This window comes from Trichosurus vulpecula, chromosome 3, assembly GCF_011100635.1.
Source record: "Trichosurus vulpecula isolate mTriVul1 chromosome 3, mTriVul1.pri, whole genome shotgun sequence".
Lineage (NCBI taxonomy): Eukaryota > Metazoa > Chordata > Mammalia > Diprotodontia > Phalangeridae > Trichosurus > Trichosurus vulpecula.
In genome coordinates, this window is record NC_050575.1 from 403,853,128 (window position 1) to 403,876,338 (window position 23,211).

General features: G+C 48.4%; 1 protein-coding gene across 1 annotated transcript in view; it reads left to right on the forward strand.

Annotated features, from left to right (window-relative positions):
- Window positions 1–23,211, forward strand: part of SH2D6 (SH2 domain containing 6) — a 28,897-nt gene that overhangs the window by 3,296 nt on the left and 2,390 nt on the right. Inside the window, exons 3-16 of the mRNA XM_036750107.1 lie at window positions 9,777–9,802; window positions 10,120–10,184; window positions 10,829–10,899; window positions 11,116–11,233; window positions 12,032–12,081; window positions 13,465–13,525; window positions 17,092–17,114; window positions 18,229–18,283; window positions 19,057–19,126; window positions 19,652–19,694; window positions 20,107–20,131; window positions 20,556–20,623; window positions 22,669–22,752; window positions 22,955–23,113. Of these exons, the coding sequence (XP_036606002.1) occupies window positions 9,777–9,802; window positions 10,120–10,184; window positions 10,829–10,899; window positions 11,116–11,233; window positions 12,032–12,081; window positions 13,465–13,525; window positions 17,092–17,114; window positions 18,229–18,283; window positions 19,057–19,126; window positions 19,652–19,694; window positions 20,107–20,131; window positions 20,556–20,623; window positions 22,669–22,752; window positions 22,955–23,113 (918 nt within the window). The remainder of the gene's footprint in view (window positions 1–9,776; window positions 9,803–10,119; window positions 10,185–10,828; window positions 10,900–11,115; window positions 11,234–12,031; window positions 12,082–13,464; window positions 13,526–17,091; window positions 17,115–18,228; window positions 18,284–19,056; window positions 19,127–19,651; window positions 19,695–20,106; window positions 20,132–20,555; window positions 20,624–22,668; window positions 22,753–22,954; window positions 23,114–23,211) is intronic.

A 23,211-nucleotide genomic window follows, 5' to 3' on the forward strand; every position in this document is an offset into this window, starting at 1 on the left:
GATGGGGATCAGAAGAAAAAGGCCCAAGATTGTGCTCCCCTCAGTGTGTGGTGCCCAGAGGCTGAGACAGGGAAGATCAGAGCAGCAGAGGAGACACCGGACCAGCTCTTAGAAATCCCATCAGTTGGTGGGATGGAGGAGAAGACAACTTCCTCCCAGTGGGCTTCCCTTGCTTTCTCACTTCCCAAGAGATGCAACTGGGTACCTCTGTAATCCTTTTCATGATTCAGAGGCACAAGTGTGTTAGAGAAAAAAAATCTATTAATACTAATAACGTGCTTGACAATTTTAGGCTCAAACATGCCAGAAACCATTTTATTGAATCTGTCACTAATTTCCATGCCATTTCTGACTGAGAGAAATATTCCAGTTGGCACGGTCTCTGCCTTCTAACATGACTCTCTACCTCCAGAGAAATATTCCAATTGGCATGGTCTCTGCCTTCTAACATGACTCTCTACCTCCAGAGAAATATTCCAGTTGGCACGGTCTCTGCCTTCTAACATGACTCTCTACCTCCAACAAAATTTCTGGTAACATTTCTAGGAATCTTAAACAAGGAGAATATTATAAAATGTTGAAATACAATTTTGAGTTACATTCTAGAATGGTTCCCACTCACTTCTTCCCTGGATCTTCACCCCAAAAGTTTCTTCCGATGGCCAATATCTTAGCTTTGGAATTCAAAAGAGATGTCCTTAGGTGGTCATGGTGCCTTTTATTCAGGGGTGGGGAGGCCATCATCTCACCCAGACCAAAGTTAACTTTGGTTATCATCCTTACTCCATTTCAAGGGGTGACCCTGACTGTTTTTTCCACTTTCAAAAGAGAAAATCTGGAAAGGGTTTTAAGCTGAAGAAATATCATTTCTTAATATCTCTAGAGAAACTAAAAAAGGAAACTTTAAAAATATACTTTGACAAGTGATTCAGGACTTTCTGCTGTCACCTTCAGGATATGGAAAGATAAGCAGGAAGAGTAAGGTCCCAGATTGATTTCCTTTCATTTCTGGTATCTAATGGATGCCCTGTCTTGAACCTCGAATTAAGCCCAGAAACTTCTGGCAAACTAGGGTTCTCAGGCCACTTGACCTGGAAAGCTTGAAAAATAGGCTTGTTGGTGAATATTTCTTACTTTTCCCTGGGGACTCAGTCAGGGCTCCACCCACATCCCCAGGGTCTCCAGGCAATGAGTCATTGGCAGGCTGGCTCATGCCCTCTCAGGAAAATGGTTGGGGCTTAGCCCTAAGCTTACAATTTTTAAACTATCACGTTCCCCAAGTCACGAGGCAGATCATTTCTCCCAACAGCAAGGAATGGGTCATGTCACAGATGCAGGCATGCCTTGTACTCCTCCCTGTTACTGACCTTTCCCTAGGACACTTGGGACCTGGGTGGTGCCCAGATCAAACACAAAGGGAAGGGACAATTTTTCCATGACTCAGGCTTCTCTGCCTGCTGGTAGCTCTCTCTGTGTTAAGGGTTTTGCATAGGCAAATTCCAGGGAGGTGAAGGATGAAGACCCTGAGATAGAGATGGATGGGATAAGAAAGAGAGTATTGATTCAGGTTAGCAAACAGTGGTGAGTCCCATGAGGATTCAGAGGAGGAGTGGGCAGTGACATCACTGGGGCTTTGTACTCTCTCTACAACTCAACACCTTGGAACCATCCTCTTCCTTCCAGGTTCAACTAGAAGCCAACTTCCTCCACGGACATTCTTCCTTTGGATCGTTCATGTCTCTCCTGCCTCAAATTACCTTGCATTAATGTGATGTTCTGAGTGTCCATCATATGACACTTGAGCCCTGCATTAATGGGGTCCAAATGAGGCCATGTCTTCCTTCCTGCTGTCCTTAAGCCTACAGGAAAGCAGCTGTGCCCATATTAATTATCCAGCTAAGGCATGCAGTGCCTTAGATGACCACCAGGTGGCACTTTCTTGGCCCTCCCCCATGCTTGTTCTTTGGTACACCTGTGGTGCCAGGCTGCAGTATCTCCTCTGATCACCGGCTGATGTTCAGCCCATAAATCCTAAGGTGACTCAAGCTCATTGTTAACTCTTCAACAGGAGCTTTTGACACCTTGGAAAATCTACGAATACTCCAAGTCGGGGATTGATTTATTTTCCATTGATTGTTCAGGAACTATGAAATTAATGGTGAATGTGTTAATAAGGAAAATTAAACTTAAGAGTGTGCCAGGCCATACAGTTTTTTCAGAGTCAGTTGTTAAATGTTTACCAGCATAGTCCTGCTCGTTCCCCACCCACCCCCAAAACAGCAAGGAAAAGTGTTAAGGAATTTAAGTTATGAGATGACATGGACTATTACCCCAAATGTGAAGTCAATGTCTTGAGCCACACACCTGGAATCTCTTCTCCCAATGACTCTCCAACCCTCTACCCTACCAGGACGCAAGAACTCCTGCAACATCCGTAGTCACATACAATGCTCTACTTCCAACCTTCTCCCCAAATTCCTCCTGCTCACCTTTCCAAATCCTAAGGATGACAAGGCTACCCTCCTCAACCACTACGCACACCTCCAATGGTGGAAAGGATTAAGGAGAAAGGTATGAGGTCCCATCAGTGGATCATGAACTTCATGGAAGGCCAAGGAAGGCAAGGGAAGCCCACTGGGAGAAAGTCATCTTCTTCTCCATCTCACCAACTGATGGGATTTCTAAGAGCTGGTCCAGTCTCTCTGCTGCTGTGATCTTCCCTGTCTCAGCCTCTGGGCACCACACACTGAGGGGAGCACAATCTTGGGCCTTTTTCTTCTGATCCCCATCACTGGCAGACCAACAAATCTCAAACAACAGCAGCCTGGCACTGCTCATCCCCATGTCTCAGCCCATTTGCCATAGCAGCTCACACGGCAGCCATGAAATTTGGAACCCCAGGGCAGAGGAAGGAAAATGAACTCCCTGCCTGTACATCCCAGCCCCACCCTGCCTGGTGACTCCCTCCCCATTGGGAGAGCAAGCCTGGGGCTGGATGACTTCCTGGCATCTCTGTAGCAACTTTTGGGGCCCCTCTGGCTCTTACAGCCCTGAGATGATGCTGCAGGAGGACAGGGGCTGTTACCATTTTTTACCTTTGTGTCCCAGGCCCTAGCACAGTCCTTGGCACACAGTAGGTATTTAAGAAATACCTGATGAACTGAATTGAAGGCCCTATCTTCTCCCCATGATTGGTTCTTTTTGGTTTTTGCATGCCCAGATCCTTGCCTATGGCCACCATATTGTCATAGGAATTTTTTTAAATTTCTTCATTATAAATTTGGGTCCAGCAAGGTCACTCTAATTGTGAAGAAAGTCACTAGCCAGTGCAGATTCTCCTACGACTCCCAATGATTTTAACTGAACTAAGAAACCAGATGGGGGTAAAAGAATTAGTGATACCCAATTCCAGGCTCTTTCATCGTTGGTGATTTTTTTTTAACAGAATAAACAAGATCTGCAGTGATATCCTTCAGCTATTTTTGTAATATAAATCTTTACTTTTTCCTGTCAGCAATGGCCAAGTCCTTTCTCCCTCTGCCAGCTCTAAACCAAAAGCTGTATTCTCCTCTCTGATGTAATTAGAAACTGCATGAGGCCTTAGGAAATCTCTGTTCAGGGTCCAAGTCCACCTGACTCTCTGCTCAGCATTCTACTCAAGCTTTTATGAGCCCCTCAATGCCATATTATGGTGCAGTGGAAAATTATAGTAGGAGATCTGTAAGGCAATATCGAAAGGCCTACAGAAAGTGAGGTGAGTGGAGCTAGAATTGTGTATACATTAACCACAACTACAGGAAGGAAGGAAGGAAGGAAGGAAGGAAGAGAGGAATGGAGGAAGGAAGGAAGAGAGGAAGGGAGGAAGGAAGGGAGGGAGTGAAGAAGGGAGGGAGGAAGGAAGGAAGGGAGGGAGGGAGGAAGGAAGGGAGGAAGGGAGGAAGGGAGGAAGGGAGGAAGGGAGGAAGGAAGGGAGGAAGGAAGGAAGGGAGGAAGGGAGGAAGGAAGGGAGGGAGGAAGGGAGGAAGGGAGGGAGGAAAGGAGGAAGGAAGGAAGGGAGGAAGGAAGGGAGGGAGGAAAGGAGGTAGGAAGGTAGGGAGGGAGAAGGAAGGGAGGGAGGAAGGGAGGAAGGGAGGCAGGAACACTGGAGGTAGCAGTTTCAGACAGTTCTAGAAGGGCACAGAGACTGAAAACATTTCTTTCACCAGTTTCTTTTCCTTGTTTAATTTGTTTCACCCTTGTATCATGTCAAGGGTTTATGTGGAATTTTATTTTTTATTTTATAGTTTTGTTAATTTCATAATAATTTTTAAAATAAATATCTGTTGAACTCAAGTGATTTTTTAAAACCTTGAATGCTGAAAAGCCTGCTGTCTTTCCCAATGCCGCTCTAGGGCAGGGCAAACAAGGTGATAGAATTTAAGTGAGCTACATTATTATTATTATTAATATCTTCCATTGTTGTAATGCCTCCTAAGAACTGCTGGAATCCCTGAGCTGGGTGTGAAAGATAAAAAGCATTTAAGCGGTGGGCAGGGGCAGGGCTATCTACGTTCCAGGCCTAGACATACAAACCCAAGCAGGCCGGCAGCTCCTCAAGGAGGTCACTTTCTCCAGGCAGCACACACAGGGCAGCTATGGTTGGGGGTGGGGCAGAAGAGTTTGTTTGCCTAACTCTGGGCAGGATCAGGAGAAAGGTCACCACCTATCAGGTCACCTTGGGCAAGAGTCAGAATCCCTTTCCAAAGGATGGGTGAAGCAATCTTCTTACATGTCAAGACATTACTTGGTGTTTGGTGCTTGGGAGAGGAAGCAAGCATTTATTAAGCGCCTACTACGTGCCAGGTGCACTGATAAGCACTTTATAAATATTATATCACTTGATCTTCATGACAACCCTGGGAGGTTGGTGCTGTTATGATGCCCATTTTACAGATAAGGAAACTGAGTCTGAGAAAGAGTGAGGGACTTAAGTGTTCAGGTCCAGCACACTAGCCTCTGCACTGACCAGCTGCTGCTTAGGGAGCTATGAGCGCCCATACAAAGGACACAGTCTAGAATCTAAGGAAGTCACATTTAGTTCAGTAAATATTCATTCTGAAGCAGCTAGGTAGCACAGTGGATAGAGCACCCGGCTTGGAATCAGGAGGACTCGTCTCTGTTAGCTCAAAACCAGCCTTTGACACTTCCTAGCTGTGTGACCCTGGGCAAGTCACTTAACCCCGTTTACCTCTGTTTCCTCATCTGTCCCATGAGCTGGAGAAGGAAATAGCAAACCACTCCAGTATCTCAGCCAAGCAAACCTCAAATGGGGTGAGGGAGAGTAGGACAGGACTGAACAACAACAAACAAACAGAAACATCCATTCATCCATTCCAAGGCATTTTTCAAGGCCTGGGGATACAAAGGTAAAAACAAAAAAAAAAACTAATCCAGGTCCTGTCCGTCCTCAACTTCTGATCAGAATCAAAAAAGAAATGGTTGAAACCAGTGGAGCAGGAAGGACTCCTCCCCGGTAAGATGGTTGGTTGCTGATAAAACTACTGAGTCCCCTAAGCTGAACCAGGAAGACTAGAACATGTCTGGATCAATCAAAAAACATTTATTAAGTGTCTGCCATGTGCCAGGCATTGTGCTGAGCTCTGGGGAAACAAAAAGAGGCAAAAGACAATCCCTGCCCTTAAGGAGATTGATACAACACGATACGATATGATACGATTGATGTGATTGATAGGATATGATATGATTGACATGATAGGATATGATACGATACAATTCAATATGATATGATATGATTGATAATGACACGATATGATAGTGACATATGATACGATATGATTGATATGATATGATAATGACATGACATGACAACATAATTATAATATAGTATAATGGGAGGAAAACAAACAAACAAATATATACAAAGCAAGCTATATACAGGATCAATAGGTAATAATTAACAGAGAGGGGGAAAGCACTGGAATGAAGAGGGGTTGGGGAAGGCTTCCAGAGAAGGTCAGTAGTGGGAGGAGGAAGGGGCTGCATTCCAGGTATGGGGAGAGCCATGAGGAACTAAGACTCAGAGCCTCTTGTTCTTGGAGGTCAGTGTCACTGATCCAAAAGATAATTATTTAGATTTACCCTTTAATCCACCTCTCTTTCAAACCATTCCTGGAGCCATCTCCCACCTCCATGCTTTTGGACAGGCCATCCCCCATTTGTGGAATGCACTCCCTCTTCATCTCTGCCTCAAAGAATCCCTGGCTTCCTTCAAGGCACATCTTGAGGAAGTACCTGGTAGGAGATAAGGTACAAGGAGACTGGAAAGGTAGGAGGGGGCTGGGTTGTGAAGGGCTTGGAATGCCAAACAGAGGGTTTGTATCTGGGTCAAGAAGAAAACAACCTAAAATGGGAAAAAAATCTTTTTTAAAAAAAGGGGGAAGGGGCTCACTGTAAGCTCCAAGTAGCACAATAATAGAAGGGGAGGGGACTACAGTCTTTAGAGGCTAGAAAAAACAGGCGCCATTTATCAGGCAGCCAGAGCTGGCCAGACTCTCCCTGTCACCCCTTAGGAATACTGTATCCAGCTCTCTTGGCTCACCCCTCCACTCACCAGGCAGGCTTCTGATCTCTGATCAGATCTCCTGGGAGGACTCACCCAGCAGGAAAGAGGAACCTGCACTTTCTCATGGCTGACATTGCTTATCTGGCCGGATAGTCCTCCCATTATGAAGAAATAAACTGGCTAACAAATTAGTGCCTTTGTGGCTTTGGTTAGTGGGAACCATTTCCCCTGAGCTGGATTGCCCCTAGGTGACCTTATCAAATTAAAGAGGGTCTGAATTTGCCATGGTAGAGGCCAGATTGAAGATCCATGGTGACCCTACCAAGGCCTTTGCCAGCTATGAGGCCCATTAATTCCATGAGCATTTTTATAAAGTCCCTACTATGTGCAAGGCACTGTTGGAACGGGCGAATAAAAAGACCAAAAAAAGAAAAAAAAATACATCCTGGCCCCTAGTACTTTCCAGTCTAACTGGTGAAGGAAGAGTACAACCTGTACCCTATAAAATCATTTCAAGAGAGATCGAATGGGGGAGGGAGGGGAAGGTTGGGAAAAGCCTCATGTAGCATGTACCTCAAAGGAAGCCAGGGATTCTTTGAGGCAGAGATGAAGAGGGAATGCATTCCGCAAATGGGGGACAGGCTGTCCAAAAGTGTGGAGGTGGGAGATGGCTTCAGGAATGGTTTGAAAGAGAGGTGGATTAAGGGGTAAATCTAAATAAATTATCTTTTGGACATGATGAATTCTAGAAGCTTATAAAACACACAGGTAGAGATATCTAGGAAAGATATTACACACACACACACACAAATTTATAACTGTCAATAAATATCTTGCTATTTCTAGGACTTTCTTGGTGCAGGCAGATCTGGTGTAGTAAATGACTAGTGCGCTAAAGCTGGAGTTGAAAAGTCCAGGCTCGACCTCAGGAACGTCCTACCTGTGTGACCCTTGGCAGATCATTTAACCTCTCTGGGCCTCCGTTTCTTGTAAAATGTGGAGGATTGGACTTGATGGCCTATAATGATCCTTCCCGCTCCAAATCTATGATCTAAGGGCCTTACTTAGTCCATCCCTAACTCAGTAGACAAGTCTTTAAAGAGTCTCTAAGATTCAGAGAAGTTAGGACTTGCCCATAGCTACCCAGTTTGCAATTGTCAGGGACAAGATTTGAATCCAAGTCCTCCCAAATCTAAGTCTGGCACTCTACTTGTATCTCACACCCCCTCCAGGTCTTCTGGATCTTTCCATTATGCCCCACATTCTAATTAGTGACCAAAGACAAGCAAATAAACATATAAACTAAGGAATAGAGGGTAAGCTCCTTGAGGGTAAGGGCAGGGATAGTTTCCCATATGGCGGGCATTTGTGTCCCCAGCACTTAGCACAGGCGGGAACAGGAACCCTATTGTTCCTGAGATTTGCATCTCTCAAAGCTGCGGGTGATGGAATCTGAGTATCAGGAAGGCCAGCAGACCTCAGCCCCTCGCCCCTCCCCCCCCCCCCTCCTCTTACCGTTTGGAAATCTCTTAATAAATGTTTGTTTATCTAACAGAAAGTGCGCCCTTAATAAGATTTTCCAAAATGAATGACATTTGTCAGATACATTTTAGAAAATGTTCCCAGCTTGAGCAGCCAGAAAACCCTTCTTTAACACCGTCTTTTAACTGAAACTTTTTTTTATGTTAATATGAAAAAAATTCTAAATAAAAAAATGGGAAAAAAATGGAGCAGTTTGGTGGCTCAGTGGCTAGAGTGCTGTGCCTGGAGTCAGGAAGACTCATCTTCCTGAGTTCAAATCCAGCCTCAGAAACTTACTAGCTGTGTGACCTTGGGCAAGTCACTTAGCCCTGTTTGCCTCAGTTCCTTCATCTGTCAAATGAACTAGAGAAAGAAATGGCAAACCACTCCAGTATCTTTGCCAAGAAAACCCCAAATGGAGTCACAGGGAGTTGGATACGACTGAAAAATTACTTAAGTAATGAAAATTTTTAAAATAAAAGTGGGGGTAAAATCCTCTTGTTCCAGAGCCTCTGCCTTTACCACCTTTTCCAGGCCATCTTTTGACCCTTGGAGGGATAACTTAATAATTCGCTCCCAACCTGAATACAACTAGTCTCCTCTTTCCGTGATGGTCCCAACATAGTTGCTCAGCTAGTCAGGAAGAAGCTGGAATGCAGCAGGGATACTTTCTGTCAGTCAATCAATGAATATACATTTATTAATCGCCTAGTATCTTCCAGGCACTGACTAATCAGTTCCTGCCCTCAAATAGCTCATTCTAATATAGGAGAAAAACATGTAAGGAACTAGACACGTACAAGCTATACACACAGATGGGTGGTAATCTTAGAGGAGAAGGCACTAGCTGCTGGTGGGTCACAGAAATACTGCCTCCAGAAGGTGAGATTTGAGGTCTTGAAGGCAAGAAAGCTAAGGGTCAGATGTGAAGAGGGAGAAATGAGAGCGGGCATGGAGATGGGAGATTTGTATCCAAGAGCACACAGACTCAAATGGAAGAAAACCTGAGAAGTGAGAAGGATCCAGGTCATAAATGGCTTTAAATGATGCTGGAGGGAATAGGGAGCCACAGGCGTATATTGAGCTGGGGAGGGATCTGTGCTTTAGGGACATCCCTTTGGCAGCCAAGTGGAGGAGGAGTTGGAGCAGGAAGAGACTTTTTAAGAGGTTTTGAAATAGTCCAATTGGGGTGGGGTGGGGGGCCAGAACTGGAGTGGATCGTGTACTGGATATGTGGAGTGGGTGGCGGGATGAACTCCAGGTCAGGCTGGATTTGGAGCCAGACCAAATTCAATCCTGGAGCGTTAGCCACAACCTCTCTGGGAGAGGAGTGGGGAGGGGTGCTTGGGGCAGGGGGCAGGGGGCAGGATGGGGGGCTGATGTCTGCCGGCCTTCCTGGTACTCGGATTCTATCATATCACCTGTGGCTTTGAGAGATGCAAATCTCAGGAACAATAGGGTTCCTGTTCCCCCTGTGCTACCTCTGCTGAAAAGATCAGAGCTGAGGCTCTAGGGAGTCACTCGATCCTTAGCTTCCCTAAATGGTAAGATGTTTCTTCCCTGGGACAGCTCCAAGCCTGAGGCCAGGCCTTCAGGCCACCTAGTGACCCAGGCTCCTGGGAAGGGGGGAGGTGAGCTAGGGCAGTTTGAGATTCACCGATGCCCTCTACTGCCATCCCTGTGTTCTTTTCAGGACAAAGCTGGTGGGAACAAGACCCAGTGAGTAATCTCTTCAGTCTTGCCCCTTCCTTCTCCCCTCTTTTTCCCACTTCCCATAAGCCCCTCTGGCAAGGGCCAAAGCCTGAGCGCAGACCTAGTGATATTAGCCTCCATCCCCGACTTTTTCTCTACCCTTACTCCCCTCGTCCTTCCCATGTCCCATTGGGAACCTGTATATCCCCCTGCCGGCTTTGGGGTAGCCTATCTCTGTCCCTGGGGGCTTGTGCTTTTCACAATCTGAGCCCCGCCCCGCCCCCCCCCCCCAGCCTGTTAACTCAAGGCTTCCTTGGAAGGAGTTAATTAGCATCTGCTTGCAGGTCCCTGCCTCCCTTGCCACCCCCCAGATCACTGGGTAAGCACCAGAGGGGAGAGACACATCCAGGTGAGAAGTGGCTAAAGTTCTGGGCTGGAAGATCTGAGTTCAAATCCTGCCTCAGATTCTCTCTATGTTTGAGCGACTAAACCTCTCTCTGTTTCAGCATCCTCAGATGTGTGATTCAGAAGGCTTGATAGCGTCTAAGGTCCCTTCCACCTCCAAATCTACGATCCCGTGCCTGTAGGGGAAACTAAGGTCCCCCTAGCTAGAAGGCCTCTGCCTCCTCACTTGGGCTCCCTAGGTCCTGGACCGCCCAACACTGGAGTCCCATCTGAGAGAGTAGGCAGACCTCTCAGGGGCTCTGCAAAGCCCTCTGCAGCCCCGCTCTGGTCTCTTTCCCACCGCCATCTCCAGGATATCTTAAAAACATCCCATCATTCATGAGTCATGCCTTTGGGTTAAGATGTTGAAAGCCCCCGTAAAGAGAGCGGGTCTGTTTTTGCGTTCTCTTTGGAGTCCCACACTTTGCTCAGTGTTTGACACGTGGTAAATATTTCATAAATGCCACTAGATTGGTTGAATGATTGATGGAGGAAAGACACATCAGTTTCTGATGCTCCCAGGCAGATGACCCAGGCCTAGGGAGCTGAGGGGATTGTAGTGAGGCAGGGTAGCAGGACATAATGGAAAGAAGCTGCTTTTCCCTGCAGGTTCCCCATCTTGGAGAGAAGAAGCACTGATCCTGCCTTCCTCAGGTTCTCCTGGGCATTTGAGCCAATGGGTAAGGTCTCCCTAATTCCTGTACTTTGCCCCCTCCCCATGTCCTGATCTCACTCCATCCATCCCCCGTCTTCTTGCTCCCCCCACCCAGCCGCCACCGTCTTTGCCTGCTCTCCCTCTGCTCACTACTTCGTCGCCCTTTAGACTCCCACCCTCTCCTCCAGTTGCATGCCCTCCCGATCCTCCCTGCCTCTCACTGGTCCCTCTCTCCCTGAAGGATGCTGAGGAGGAAGATGATGGAGAAGCCCAATATGAACTTCCTCCTTGTGAGTCCCTGCCCCTAAAGATGGCCCCTGCCTGTCCTCTCCCCCTGGAGAAGAAGGAGTTATATCTGGGTGAGAGCCGGTGGGGTGGGGTGGGGGGCGGAGAGACAAAGCCTTAATGGACCGGCATAGCATTGTGACTGCTGGCGGGGAGGCCTCGGAAACATCCTTGGGATTTTATCCGCCTCCATCCCTCTTCTGCCTCCCTCGCTGGGTTCCTGCATCCGGATGTGGCTTTGGTCCCTCTTCCTACTAAGCTGAAGGAGCCATTCACTGGCTCTCACTCCAGGGAGCCTCAGGCTGCTGGAGGGAGGAGGAGGAGGAGAGCAGGGAGCCAGCCCCAGGCTGGAAACAAGGGAATGAGGTGGAGTGGGGAGGAGGCAAGGGGGAGGGGGCCCTGCATCACCATGGAAACTTAGGGAATAATCTAGGGCCCTGGCACAGACCCCCGGAGGAACATCTCCCCGTCCTGCCCCCATTCCGTCACCAAGGTCATCCAGGGTAACCTTGAACTCTGTGTATTTTGGGGAGAGGGGAGCCAGAGGGGGCTCTGGAGAGACAGCAGCAACAGAGTTCTCTCAGCTGTCTGAGAAGAGGCTCATAGGACCTGGCATCTGGCTGCCCAGAGGGACCGGAGTTGGGGAGGAGGGGGGAGCTGGCCTCCTTTGGTTGTCATGGTGATGCAGCTCTCAGGAAGCAGGATCAGGCAGGAAGGGGGAGCAGGAGGGCCATAAGGAGTTAGGGAAGCACCCGACAGTATGGGGAGGGAGGGGCAGAGAGAGGAAATGTCGAACAAAGAGAGGGAGGGGAGGGAATCCGGGGGTCTGAGTGGCTACCAGCCAACACATGGGGCATGGTCCTTTTTTCCAGATCGATCCATCAACCCCGGACCTCCCAAGCCAGTGCCCCAGCCCGCCATGGTGAGCAGCCTAGATTCTGCCCCTCCCCCTGGGTGGCCATCCCCAACCCCTCACCTCCATCCCAGAGTTGTCTGGAAATCCAGGAAGTGGCTCCTCTGCCTGTTTTCCCTACATTTACATTTGAGGGACTTTGACTCCAAGGCGGAGGTGGGGAGAGGGTGGAGAACCCCGGGCTCTAAAAAACAACATGGCAGCCTTCTGCTATTGTCCTGGCTGGAGAGATCTCCCCTCCTTCCTTCCTTCCTTCTCCCATCCCCCATTTTTATGTCCTCATTGTCCTCTGCCTTCATGCTCCCTAAAGCCTCCCAGCCACAGTTTCTTCTTCCTATCACACCCTCATTTTGACACCTGTTCTGACCGTCGGGGTTCCCCACCCTCTCCCTGACTTCTTCTGTTCCATCCCTCCTTCCCTAAGCCACACACACACACACACACACACACACACACACACACACACTCACTCACTCACTTACTCACACTCCCTGGGCTGGTCCTGGCCTGGCTCCAGTCCTCCTGGGGTGATGAAGAAGCCAGGCATCTGAAACATCCTATGTAATAAAGGTCACCAGAGCACATCCACGGCCACCCTGCCTCGGCTCCACCAAGATTCCAGCTCCTGGAATGAACCAATGACTTTTTAAAGCAATCTTCTTTACGGAATATCGGATTAGAAGAAGAAGACACACACACATACACACATACACACACACACACACACACACACACACACACACACACACACACACACCAAAAGGGGAAACCCAAGTAGGGAAAGTAAAACCCTATAGATTCCCCTGGGAGAGTCTGCAAAAGACAGGATGAGGAGAGAAGAGCCAGGGGGGTAACTTGGAATAGAAATAAATTCAGTAATTCCCACTCTGGATTGAGAGCCAGTGGACCTGGGTTCAAATCCCACCTTTCTCATTTATGACCTATGTGCCTTTGGTGCGGTCTCGCCTAGGCCTCAGTTTCCTCCTCTGTAAAGTGAAAGGGGTGGGGGTTGGGTGAAGTGGTCTCTGAAGTCTTTCCAGCTCTAGCTCTAGGACCTTGGGCTCCTTTCCCAGGAAATTCTGGGGATCCTGGAGCCAGTTAGAGGGGATCCCAGATCCCTTCAACTCCCTCATTTTTACAACTGAGGAAACCAAGGCCACTTGTCCAAGATCACACAGGTAGTAAGTGTCAGAGGCAGGTTTTGAACCTAGGTCCTTTGGCTCGAGAAGGAGACTTTGGCTTTTGTCACCTAGGAGTTGGGCTGTGTCTCTCACACAGATGCCAGTTCTCAGATTCTTCTGTCGTTTCTGCCTTTCCCCCATAAATAACGTGACCTCTGGCTCCACATTCCCATTCCTACCTGCTTCTCTCACCCAGGCTCTCTTCCCACAGCTGCTGGCGGCCCTGAGCCTACAGGAGGCTATGGGTGGAGGAGACCGCTTTGGGAGAAAAGGTAATGAGAGTAAAATACTAATACTTTCAATCAATTGCAAATAGCAAACATTTTATCCACCTGTACAAAAGTCTTCCAAATAATCACATAAAAGATCACTAATAGGCTAGCAACTTGTCCAAGGACTGTGTCCATTAGAAGCCCATCGAATATGAGAATGACAAGAATGAACAGAGAGCTTAGGACAGTGTCTGGCACAAAGTAAGCACTTAATAAATGCTTCCTTCCTCCCTCCCTCCCTCCCTCCTTTCCTTCCTTCCTTTCTTCTTCCCTCCCTCCCTCCTTTCCTTCCTTCCTCTCTTCTTCCCTTCCTTCCTCTCTCCCTTCCTTCCTTCCTCCCTGTAATGGCAAGCAGGATAGGACTTTTTGTTGTCTTTTATTTTGGAGTGCTTCTCAGCACTAAGGCAATCCAGTGCCTTTGATTAAGTCTTCCCTTTGTTTGTAGGAAGGCCCACATCCTTTTGCTAATTAGGTCAGGAGAGGTGTGAACCCTCAGGCCCTGAAAAAGGATATGTACTCTGAGGGTGGCCATTAAACTAGAACTCTCAGAATTGCAGGAGGAGAGGTTTTGTTTGGGGGCTTACTCATTGGAAGATTTGGCCAGATGAGACTTTTGGTAGCTGTTAAGGAGCCCCTCCCCATTTTGAAAACCCAGATGTTCGTGCTTCTCTCTCTGGCAAGTATGTATGTATTGCTATGGTCAGACAGAAGCCTGTTTGTTGATTTGTGTTATTTTGCTCTGTTTATAATTTCTGCTTGTAATTTCTGTTTGTATTCTCTCTCAGGGTGCTGGCTTTCCCCCCTGAACTTAGTGAATGATATATGTATGTTTAATTAAAGTAAGATTGTTAACCCCTTAAAGTTGCTTTCCTTAGAAAAGCAGATCAAAGAACCTGTGCTAGCAGCCCTCCTGTGTGCTTTTGTTGTTGGCCTTATGCCCCCACAGCAGCTGCTGATAACATTGTTGTTACACTCCCTCCCTCCTTTCCTTCCTTCCTTCCAGCCTCCCTTCCTTCCTCCCTCCCTCCCTTCCTTCCTCCTTCCCTCCCTCTTTCCCTTTCTCCCTTCCTCCCTTCCTTCTTTCCTCCCTCCCTTAGTTCCTCAGAATCATTAAGACCTGGGTTTAGTTTCTATCTCTGACACATCCTGTCTGGGTGGCCCTGGGCAAGTCCCTTAACATCTCAGTGGCCTGGGCAACTTTCTGGGTAACCAGACTATTTTTTAAAATAGATTTTTACTGATATCTTCATTTTTACATCACCCAGATTGCCCTCTGTGTCTCTCCTTCTCTCACTCCATAGAGAGCAATCTCTTCTAAGAAAGGATCAAAAGAAAAAGACAAAAAGGAGAAAACAAATTTGACAAAACCAATCAATATATCCAAAAAACAGACATTCTATGCAATGTTCTATGCCTAAGGGTCCTCCATCTCTGCAAAGGAGAGGAAGGAGAAATCTCTCTAAGATTATCAGTAGCAGGAAGAAGCAGACCCATATTGGTAGAGGGAACATCTTCACTGGGAGTTTCCAAAACCACCATCTGCCCCCACACTCCCTTCCCACCCCTTGGGGGGAGGGAAATATATATATATGTGTGTGTGTGTGCATGTGTGTGTATGTATATGTGTGTGCGTGCGTGTGTGTATGTATATGTGTGTGTGTGCATGTGTGTATGTATATATATGTGTGTATAAAACGTAAATGCATTTATATACACACACATACATATACACATACATGTGTATACATGCAAATGCATATATACACACATATGTGTGTGAGTATATATATGTATATGTGTGTGTGTATATATATATATATATATATACATATATATATATATATGTCTCTATCTAGATATATCTTCAAGGTTTACAAAATGTTTTCCATACCTTATCTCTTTCAAGCCTCACTCCAGTCCTGTGAAGTGAGTACAATTCTTATCTCTATTTTATAAAGGGAGGAACAAGGCTCAGAGAGTGGTTCGCCCCCAGTCACCCAGCCAGTAAACATCTGAGGCAAGATTCAAATCCATGCCTCCATACTCCTGGTCTGCTCTGACTTTAATAGGGTCTGGGGACCCCGAAGCAGGTGTGCACTGGACCTTGACCCAGTCCCAGGGCTGTAGTCCTGAGACAGGCCCTAACCCCTGTAATATCTCAAGGGTGAGCTCTGGCCTGAGGCTGCACTTTAATAATTCCCTATAGGCCAACAATCCTTTTTAAAGGTTTTCAATATAGATGACCTCAGTTTGCCCAGCTGCAGCCCTGCATGGCTTGTAGAGTACCTGGTACTATTCCTATTGGAAAGATGAAGAAACTGAGACATATGTGTGTGTGTGTGTGTATGTATATATATATATATATGTGTGTGTGTGTGTGTGTGTGTGTATATGTGCGTATGTATATATGTGTGCATACATACATACATACATACATAAATAGATAGATAGATAGATAGATAGATAGATAGATAGACAGACAGACAGACAGATAGATAGATAGATAGATAGATAGATAGATAGATAGATAGATTGCCAAGCACCCTACACATGCTATTGCATCTGATGTTCGCATTGGCCTTATTAGAGGTAGGCTTTCTTTTAATCTCCACTTTACAAATGAAGAAACTGAGGCTGAGGAAGGGCAGGTGACTTGCCCAATAAGTATCTGAGGGAGGACTTGAATTACGGTGTTCCTGTCTCCAAGTTCCTCACTGTTACCCACTGTGCCAGCCAGATACCTACCATCTTACAGCTCTGTTCATGGTAGACCTGAGATTAGAATGCAGGTCTATTGATTCCCAACCAGATCTCTTTTCCTGGAGCCCTGAGACCTGTGGGCCAAGGGAAGAATGGCAGCAGCGATGAGAGCCGAGAGTACACCCAGATAAAATCCTTCATAAGGAAGCCATTAGTTCCAATCTGAGAGAACAGCAATTTGAGCTCCAGGCCTTCAGGACTCTAAAGGCAGGTCACTGAGACAAGATTTTTCTAGTAGGAACAGGAAACATCTTACAGAGAAGGAGTTTCTCTTTCCTAGGTCCATGCAAGGGGAGTCAGGACCCCTCCACACCACTCCCCTGCCTTTTCTCCCTAGCATCCCTTAGGGTTCTGAGATTCCATCTCATCTACACTTAAGGTTAAGGACACTGGTTCTGTTTTTAACAAATGTATTCCAACTCACAACTCAAATAAACCCATGTCACTCCAGAGGGTGACACCTCCAGAGGTGAAACCTATTTTGTGATGAAGGGCATTTGCTCCAAATAGTATCCAAAGTCTGCTTTGAGGGTGGCTGTTCAGAGCCCATGGAGGGGCCAGGACCCCAACCAGACACTGAGCGTTTGTCTGCAGTGCATCAGTCAACAGGCCTCTTGATTACTCACTACGTTCCAAGTGAAGCGGCTCAGTACTGGGGTTACCGGGGAAGGCAGAATGGAGCCTCTGCCCAAGGAGACCCCAGGCTAATGGGACAAACACCCCGCTCACTTCCTGGCCTCCAAACCTTCATTTAATGTCTCTTCTCTTCTCTTCTCCAGTACCTCAGTCTGTCTTTTTCCTTACAGATCTGACTGCGTCTGGAAGCACAGTGAGTAATCTTGGCCCTTTCTCTGCCTCTTACACTTTGGGACTTTAAGAAGGGAGTTTGAAAGGGAGAGACCCAGAAAGCCCAGCTGATGGTCCCAACCCCAGGCCTCTAGATAGCAGAGGAGGGCAGGTTCCTATAACAATAATAGGTTAGGTAGCTGTTGTTCAGTTGTGTCAGGGGGTCTAACTCTTTGTGACCCCATTCAGGGTTTTCTCAGCAAAGATGCTGGAGTGGTTTGCCATTTTCTGGTTCATTTTACAGATGAGGAAACCGAGGCCCACCAAGCAAAGGAAAGCCAATTGCCCAGGTGGCTGTAGTAGGATTCAAACCTAAAAGCCATCCTGGCTCAAAGTCCAGCCCTGAGTCTGCTGCACCAAGGGGCTTCTCCCCAGGCAGAAAACATAGGTTCACCCCCCAAAAACGTCACATAGCAAAGGTTCACCTACCCATTATGGTGGGCCCATGTAGGACAATGAGGGTCTTCATCATGAATATAAGGGTTATTTGGATTTTTGTCCCCAGGGGAAGGGAGAATGACCATCCTCAGAGCTGCCTCTCAGACCCTCTGTACTCCATGAGTTCCTGGGGCCTGGAGAGACAATGCCCTTGGGGTCCCAGGCATGTAAAACCCATGAGAGGTCACTGGGGTATGTTCCAGAAACTTCCCTGGGAGATCCCCAATGCAGCTTTTAGCCCTTCTGCCCCAGCTAAGGCAGCATGACACAATGGTTGGGGCCCTGAACTTGGACTCAGGAAGATCAGAGTTCAAATCCTGACTTAGACATTTCCTAGTTTTGTGTCCCTGGGCCAGTGGCTTCATCTCTCAGTTTCTTCTTCTGTAAAATAAGGGGTTTGGCCTCAATGACCTCTAAAGTCCTTTCCAACTGGAAATGTAAGATCCTAGGACACAAATGGGTGTCCTCTGGCCCTGGGTGTCTGTGGAGGGGAGAGAGGTGAAGCCGCAGATATTCTAAGATGGGAGAATGCTGTGCTGTGAAGGCCCAGTCACCACAGCGACTCTCTGGTGGGGATCAGCAGCATTTTAGCCCGCTAGGACCACCGGGCACCTTGGCTTTTCCCCTCCCCTGCCATCTCCCCTCTTGTCACACTTTAGGATCTAGCTAGACAAGATGACTCTGAGGAAGCCATGTACCTGGAACTCAGCGTAGGTGAGCCCCACCACTCTGCCTCTCTCTTCCCAGTACCTGGAGACTAGGGAGTTCTCCCTTCTCTCCATTTGGGGTTGGTTCCCCCCCTTTGATCCAATTCCCTGCAGACTTGCTGACCTGATGGTGGCCCATATCCCATCATTCCCTCCCTATACATGTGCACGTGTGTGCGCATGCGCACGCACACACACACATATGTACACCCCAACTCTTTCTTTGGGGAGGTGTCCTTTTTCTCTGCCAATATGTAAAGCCTCCAATACCAGGCAGGAAGCCCTGAGAACAGGGCCACATCTTGTGAGGCTTGAGAGGAGAGAGGCTCCTTCCAGCTCTAAACGTGGACCAGTGAGTGGAAAGCTTGCTGGTGTGGGAGTTGGAAGAGCTGGGTTTGAATCCTACCCCTGCCACTTACTACCTGCATAATCTTGGATGAGTCACATCCTTGGCCCCCCATCACCCTCTATGACAGGGACTGCCTTGCTTAGACATTTGTATCCCCAGCACTTGGCATCTGGAAAGCCCTTGGTAAATGCTACTTCATTCACTCTCCTCTCTGGGCTTCACTTTTCTCACTTGAAAATGTTAGACTAGAGGTCCACTAGGGTCCCATCCAGCTGTAGGTCTATGGCCCTCTCTTCTACACGCTGCTCAGGCCCAATTAGGACAGATGGGAAGCCCAACCCAGGCCCTGGAAGCTGCTCTCCGCCCCTGCCCCCTCCCAATGGTCTCCCCATCTAATCTGAGTCGAGTCCAGACCTCTTTCTTCTCTCTAGCTTCACCTTTAAACCAGGCCTCGGGTTCTCAGGCTCCAACCATGATCCCAAGACCAACAATGGCCCCCAGGTGAGTTGTCTGCCAACTCCTCTCTCAAATGACCCAAGGATGGGGCCAGAGAACAGAAAGATAGTTCATGTCCTTGGTCCTTGCTATCTTGGAAAAAATGAAGGCATGAATGGATAAACGGATGAATGAGTGGGAAAGCATTTATTAAGTGCTTACTTAGGCACTAGAGATACCAATACAAGCAGGCAAACAAGACAGACCCTGCTCTCAAGGTGCTTACATTCTAATGGTGGAAGACAGCAATAAAGGAAAGCTGGAAAGGTTGGGGTGAGTGGCCTAGCTTGGACAGAGCCAAGAACTTGACCTAGAACCCTATTGTCCTTCCAGAAAAGGTGAAAGCTGACCTATCAATACCCCTGAGTCCCAGTGTTAGCATCCAAGTTCTGGTAGGAGGGAGATAAGGATGGCTGGAATGGAGGTGGAACAGCGTTGGTGGCAGCAAGGGGATGAAGAAAGTCTAGTCCCCTGGGATCTTTCTCCTGATGCAGGGGCCCCTAACCCTAATTCCCCAGTTTGCTTTCATAGGTCTGCCTACAAGCCTATCCCTGTCTCCCAGGAAGCTCGGAGTGTGAGTACGACAAAAAGTGAATGAGCCAAACCAGGTAGAAGTGGGGGGCTGGGCGGGGAGGACACAGGTATATAATTCTATGTGTGGTGTTGCTTTTACTGGACTGCTTTCTTTGTCACAGAGGAAAACTCAGGGTGGGGTATTTCTGTAAATGACATGAATGTAAAGGCAAAGGACATTAATAATGTCTTTTAAAAGGCACCATCATTGACATCCAGGTGTTCACATTTGTGTGCTTTTAAAAATTTAACCCCTATGCCAACAGAGGAAACAAATGGAATGTGTGGGGCAGCTTGGAGGGTGCCCGTGAAAGGAAGCTGGAGTCTGGGGCTTTGCTGATTTCAAGAGGGAGGGGGCTGGAGAAGGGTCTGACAGGCAGACACTGACCTGAACACCACTTCTTGTATTCCAGGGGCCAGCAGACATGGCTTACAATGGTGAGAATGGCCAATGTTTACATCCAGGGCCCCAGGCACACCTCCCTCCCACCTCAGCCCCCAGCCACACCCCTCTGCCACTCCAGCCCAGCCAGGTCTCACTGAAAGTCAGGACTGGAGGCCTCTCACCTCTCCAGTTCTTATTCACCAATGGCTTTAAGCTCACTTTCCATATCAGACCCTGTATTTTCTCTTTACCCTGACCCTGACCCTGCATAGAAAAACCCCAACAAAACCCACCTAGTAGAGAGACACAGACCTGGATTCCAGTCCCACATCTGATCCTTAGCTGTGTGCCCCTGGGAAGACATTTCCCCACCTGGGCCTCAGGTTCCTCATCAGGACAACGAGGGGGTTGACCTTAGATGACCTTAGATGACCCCTAAGGGCCCAGCCTTCTCATTTTCATAATCTATTGCCCCAGCCCGGCCATGTAATCCCCTTCTTCCAACTGGGGGGATGCCACTCACCGGGAAGACCCCTGCCGATGAGGTGAGTGAAGAGGGTGGCTGGGAGGGGTCTGAGGGGAGAATCCCACCCTTTCCTGCTCTTGGGGCCTCCCTCTTCCATCTGCACTACATGCCAACTGAGATCTGGGACTACTGGGCTTTTTGTCTGTATCAGGGGCCTGGCAGTCAACCAGTAGGCACTGGTTAAACACCTACTATGTGCTGTGCATATGCAAAGACAAAGAATGAAGTAATGCTCGTCAATCAATTAATTGGTAGGCGTTTGTTAAGTGCCTACTATGGCCCTGTGCTAGGCCCTGGGGGCAAAAAGAGAAACGAGGAAACGATCCCTGCCCTCAGGGAGCTTATGTTCTGATGGAGGAGAAAATGTGCACTTGTAGAGTTATATGCAAAACACATGCAACGGAAACAGAGGTAACTTGGGGGTAGGGGTAAGGTACCCCCAAGTGGATGAAGGAGGGCCAGGAAAGGTGGTGTGTGAGTTTTGAAGGAAACTAGGGGTTCGCTGTGGCCAAAGTGAGGATGGGATGGATTTCAGGCTTTGTGGACCCCAAATGCGGAAGAGACTGCGGCTCCCACAGCGGGTACAGGAAGGTGGCCGTGGCTGGAGCATACCGTGCATGAGAAAGAGGAGGAACAAGGCTGAAAAAAATTGGCTGTAAAGAGCTTTAACTGCCGACAGAAGCATTTCCATTTGGACCTAGAAATAAGAGGGAACCACTGGGGTTTATTGACAGGGGAAGTGACCCGGTCAGACCTCCTCGGTAGAACAGTCATGGGTTTGGGGTGGGCACAGGCCTGAGAGACAGGGAGGCCACTGCAATAGGCCAGGTAAGAGGCAGCCTGAAGTGGGGTGGTGGCCACTCAAGTGGAGAGATGTGTAGGGAGAAACACCAAGATTTGGCTGCGGATTGGATGCGTGGGGCAGGGAAGGATCAGGGGTGACACCAAGGTTGTGAGCATGGGGAGGCTAGGGACGCCCACACCCAGAATAGAAATGTTGAAAGAGGGGAGGGTTTTGTTCTGATTTCTGCACGCTGAATTTGAGATGCATATGAGTTGTCTGGTACAAGATGTCTAACAGGAGAACTCAGGAGAGAGGCTAGGGCTGGATTATAGACCTGGGAGCCATTTGCATCAAGATAATAATTAAACCCACAGGAGCTGAAGGAGTCACCTAGGGAGATGAGAGGAGAAGAGCCAGGGCAAACTTTAGGGCAAGAATGTAGAAGAAAGGGTCAGACGGGCAGGAGAACTGAGACCAAGAGTGTCATGAACTCCAGGTAGGAGAACCGGGTCCAAGAGCTGAGAGATAAGAGTATCCAGGAAAAGAGGGCGCTGTCCACAGTGTCAAATGCCAGAGAGAAACGAGAACAGAGAAGCCATCAGATCTGGCAATAGAGAGATGATTAGTGATGATGGAGAGGGCAGCTTTGGTCGGAAAATGAGGTCAGACTGCAAAGATTTGACAAGTGAGTGAGAGGAAAGGCAGAGAGTGCCAAGCTGAAAAGGGGAAGGATTCGGGGAGATGAGCATCTATGGGTTGAGAGACTCTCGGGAGAGTTTCTAAGGATGAGCGAGGCGTGAGCAGGAAGAAGGGATGGAGCCAGTCCATAGGGAGAGACTGAAGATTACTGAGAGTGGGGGAAGTGCTGGAGCAGACGGAAGGGGGTGGAATCAAGGGGACAGAGAGAGGGGCTGGCCTTGGTGAAGAGAAGGGAAGGGCTGCCTCTTTCTTCCCCAGAGACTAGAGGAGAGAATGGGAGATTGACTGGAGGGAAGGAGGAGAGGTTGGGGGATGATGTCAAAGGGCTTTGAGATGTAGAGCAGGGGAGGAGGAGGAGCTTGCTGGCACATAGTAGGCACTTGGAAAATGCTTTTTGAATTGAATTGACTCTGGATTCTCTCTGGCCCTTTCTGAAAGTCCCGGTGTCCTAAACAGCAGTTTATTTAATTCACCCCTCCCCCTGCTCCCCTGCTTTAGAGCCGCCCCTTCCCACCAGACATCTGGCTCTGTGTGTGTGTGTGTGTGTGTGTGTGTGTGTGTGTGTGTATTTGTGTACACAGGAGGCCAGCATGCTGAGTCAGCCCTGGTATTCAGCACACTGTGACCGCCAGACTGTTGAGAATGCCCTTCTCCACCTCCAAAAGGTGACAGTCTGGACAACCCTAACCCCTTATCTCCTCACCTTAACTTTCCTGAGAATGCCTCTGCCCTGGAAGCTGGGGACTGCCCTTGGACTTCAGGATCCCCCAGAAGGGCCCTGGGATGGCCAGACCTGGGTGAGGGGGGGGAGAACTGGGCAGGGGTTAGTCTGGAGCCTGCAGGCCAGCCTTGTGGTCTTCCCTGCAGGATGGCACCTACACCGTGAGGCCCAGCTCTGACCCCCAAGGACCGAAGCCCTTCACTCTGGCTGTACTCTTCCACAACCGTGTCTACAATATCCCCATCCGGTGGCTAGAAACCAGGCGACAATATGTTCTAGGTCGGGAGGGCAAGAGCTATGAAAAGGTGGGTGCTGGGAAGAGAGGAGGCCGGCAGCGGGCTTGGAGAGGTCATCTCCAGGAAGCAAAGGAGGATCAGACAGACCAGAGCCCAGGCTTCAAAGC